Source organism: Ceratotherium simum, chromosome 26 (genome assembly GCF_057802395.1).
Source record: "Ceratotherium simum simum isolate JZ-2026a chromosome 26, ASM5780239v1, whole genome shotgun sequence".
Lineage (NCBI taxonomy): Eukaryota > Metazoa > Chordata > Mammalia > Perissodactyla > Rhinocerotidae > Ceratotherium > Ceratotherium simum.
Window position 1 is genome coordinate 24,727,811 of NC_141925.1, and position 3,349 is coordinate 24,731,159.

The 3,349-nt window shown below is 58.2% G+C and overlaps 1 protein-coding gene across 1 annotated transcript; it reads left to right on the forward strand.

Moving 5' to 3' along the window:
* C26H16orf54 (chromosome 26 C16orf54 homolog) lies at positions 1 to 2,597 on the forward strand. Its single transcript, XM_014794637.2, has 2 exons — positions 1 to 136; positions 767 to 2,597. The coding sequence occupies exon 2, from the start codon at positions 767 to 769 to the stop codon at positions 1,439 to 1,441; it is 675 nt and encodes a 224-aa protein (XP_014650123.1). The 5' UTR covers positions 1 to 136; the 3' UTR covers positions 1,442 to 2,597.
* The last annotated feature ends 752 nt before the right edge of the window (positions 2,598 to 3,349 follow it).

Genomic DNA, 3,349 nt, shown 5'->3' on the forward strand with positions numbered 1-3,349 from the left:
CCGGGTGCAGGGGGAGCCCAGCACAGTTGGTGGTGCCCTCCCTTCCGCCCTCATCTGAGGCAACAGCTCTGCGGCCTCCCTGCACACACAGGGAGGAGAGGCTCCGAAGGGACAGAGGAGCCGGGACTGACCCGAGGTAAGGTGGGGTGTGCAGGAGGCCCCTGCAGGTTGGGGAGCTGAGGGACAGAGACAAACAAGGCAGACAGAGTCGGGCCAGAGACTGGGCAAAGCCAGAGAGGCGGGGACAGGTGCAGAGGCGGCACCTGAGACCTGGCGGCACAGCAAACTTGGTGGAGCTGCTGAGAGCAAGACCAACTCCAAGGAGGGTTGTGCGGGCAAAGGAACAGCCAAGGGGCCAGCTGAGGTGGCCAGGAGGGCGCACACATGCAGGGGCAGGGCCGGGAGGGGACGTTCTCCTTTCCTTACCCACCACTTCCTCTCTAGGCCTGAGCAAGACCTGAAGGGGCCGAGAGGGAGGCACCCTGAGGTCTGGGAGGAAAATGGGCCTTCAGAAAGGGATCCTGAGTAGGAGGGCCTGGCTGCAGGCCAAGGGGGGCCCCTGCTTCTCCTGCCATCTGACTCACTCTTGCCCTTTCTGGGTCCTCTTTGCCCCTCTGTCTGCCTGGGTCTGTTTCTCAAGCCAGACACCGAGCCCCTCTCGCCTTTGGCTCTCTCCTCACTCTTGTTTGTGCACTTGCTGCCTCTCTCTCTCTAGATTGTGCCAACCCCATCTCATTTGTTCCTCTCCCGATCCCTGTCTCTCCAGATGTCTTCGACTCCAGACCAGCCCTCTGGGCACATGGAGGGGCCCCCTGCATCAGAGGCAGCCTCGTGGCCCCCGCTGCCCTGCGGGCCCTGTGTCCCCATCATGCTCGCCCTGGCCTCCCTTGCTGCCCTCTTCCTCCTGACAACTGCCGTCTTGGCCGAACGCCTGTTCCGGCGCTCTCTGCGCCCAGACCCCAGCAACCAGGCACCCACCCTGGTCTGGCGCCCCGGAGGAGAGCTGTGGATTGAGCCCAGGGGCACCCCCCGAGAGCGCTCAGAGGACTGGTATGGCTCTGCGGTCCCCCTGCTGATGGACCGGGCCCCAGAGCCTCCCACCCCTGGGGGCACCTTGGAGGCCCGAGCAACAGCCCCACCTGCCTCTTTAGCCCCTCAGCCCCTTCCCAGACCCTTGGTCCCCCCGAGGCCTCCCAAGCCCTCATTCCGGAGCACCTTCTGGGGGCCCCAGGCCTGGGAGGAGAGACCCCACGCCCCAGGCCTAGTGAGTTGGGCTGAGCCTGAACAGGGACCAGACGCCAGTGTGCACTTGGGGAGCCCCCAGGCCCAGAGGCAGCGGCCAGGAAGCCCTGATCCTGAGTGGGGTCTCCAGCCTCGGGTTACCCTGGAGCAGATCTCAGCTTTCTGGAGTCGTGAAGGTCGGACAAGTGTTGGGCTCTGAATCCCCAGTGCCTGGAGGACTGGCCTCCCAGAAACCCCTGAGGAAGGCCCTACCCTATCTCAGAGGGACCTTAAGACCCTGGGGCTCCAGCCTGGGAACCTGATACCTGAGGTCCCCCAGGGAAGAATGCCCCTCCTAGGCCTTTTACATCTGGATTTCAATTCCCCTGGATCTGGGTCTGGGCAGACGGGGTGTGGACAGAGCCTGTGCTGCAGGGGAAGCCCAGAGGTACCTCTGCTTCACTGCCTGGGGCTCTGGCGCAGAGAACTGGAGATGGGACCGACTCTGGGCCAGAAGCCGTGAAGATCACGTTCCGGATTAAGAACTCAAGATACCAGACAGGCAGGAAATAGCACCAACACAGTGGCTTCCACCTTCCTTCAGTGTGCACCTAAGAAGCCGATATCAAAGCGGAGGGGTCTCATGGCTGCTGAAGAACAGACTGAGGGTGGGATGATGAGTGTCAGTTGTGCCAGCAGGAGATGACAGGAATTCAGCTTCCCAGAGCCACAAATCATCCCTCCAGCAAAACAGATAAAGAGAGGTCAAGACCAGGCAAAGGAGCATCTTATTGCATACAAACTGTGGCTTTGACCCCCAACCAGCAACAGGGAACTTGGTTAGCCAAGCTCAGACGCACTTGTGCCTGTAGCTGGGACTTAGAGCCAAAGACTGAAGGGCAGCCTGTCCTCAAGGCCGACACACCTCAGCCTCCTGAATCTCACCCCTCCACAATGAGAGAGGCCCAGGCCAAGGAGATCTGAGTTTGATCCAATGTGGAAAGGAGCACTGTCCCGAGGCAGGGTAGCTCCCAAAATGCGGCCTCCAGCTATCTTCCTCCCAGCTAGCTGGAGTGGTTCGGAGAGACAGATTTTCCCCAAGGCGGGCTTACTTATAAAGCTCCACCCCGGAGAAATGGAGCCCTGAGATGTCCTTCGCCCTATAGCCGTCTGTGTCAGCTGACCTCCACTCTGCGAGCAGTACCAGGGGCTGGGGGAAGCAAAGGAGTTTCCGTTCCCCAGGGACCTGATTTCCCAAATTTCAGTCAGAATGTTAGGATTTTTGCCACATCAGCTTACCACCTGTACTATTATTTACTTTATGTTTTTCTTTACATTGGTTTACTATTTGCTTAATAAATTTATTTTAAAAGGAATCTTTTTTGTATCATTTCTGTAAATGGAAAGCCAATATCACTTGCCAGAAATAGAAGGTAAAACATGCAAATAAATACAATGTAAACAAAGATATTGAGTTCTAAGTAGACACTGGTCCCTGCTGGAGGCGTTGCCCCAAAGATCTGCTCTTTCTTTGTTAAAAGAAAAGGGGACGAATGGATCAGCAAGTGTTAGACACTGTAGCGCCACCCTGAGGCCTTCGCTGGAAGTACTGAGAGCCTGAAGGCCCTGCCCAGGGAGCAGCCATCCTGTGCTGCTTAATGCTAGCCACCAACCTTCCGAGTTCACCTACACCCACACCCACACCCGGGGAAATGCTGCTGGGCAGAGGCCAACACTTGGCTCTCGCTGGTCAGGAGAGCCGGAGAGCGCTTGGGCCTCCACCTCCCCTCTAACCCCTTGGATGCTGGAAGTTGAGGGAGCAGCTGGGGAATGAGAAGCCCCCAGGCTGAGGGACCTCTCCTGCAGGTGCACTCATCCAGCAGGTGTTCAGAGCACCTTCCCTGAGCCAGGCCCTGGGGGTGGAGGCATCAGACCTGGCCTCCCAAGGAGCTCACAGTCTCTTTAGTGGAAGGCGTGGGGGGTGGAGGGGGTGAGAAGAGACGTGGACACATAACTGATACAAGGTAGAGATCAGGGCTCCTGTCCCATCTCTGTCACTCAGGAGCTGGATAATTATGTCACTTCTTATAGTCACCATCATCTGACAGGACTGGGTTGTGGGGACTCC

What these genes read in the sequence shown, in the direction of transcription:
- C26H16orf54 (XM_014794637.2), top strand. Translation starts at nt 767, where the DNA reads ATGTCTTCGACTCCAGACCAGCCCTCTGGGCACATGGAGGGGCCCCCT.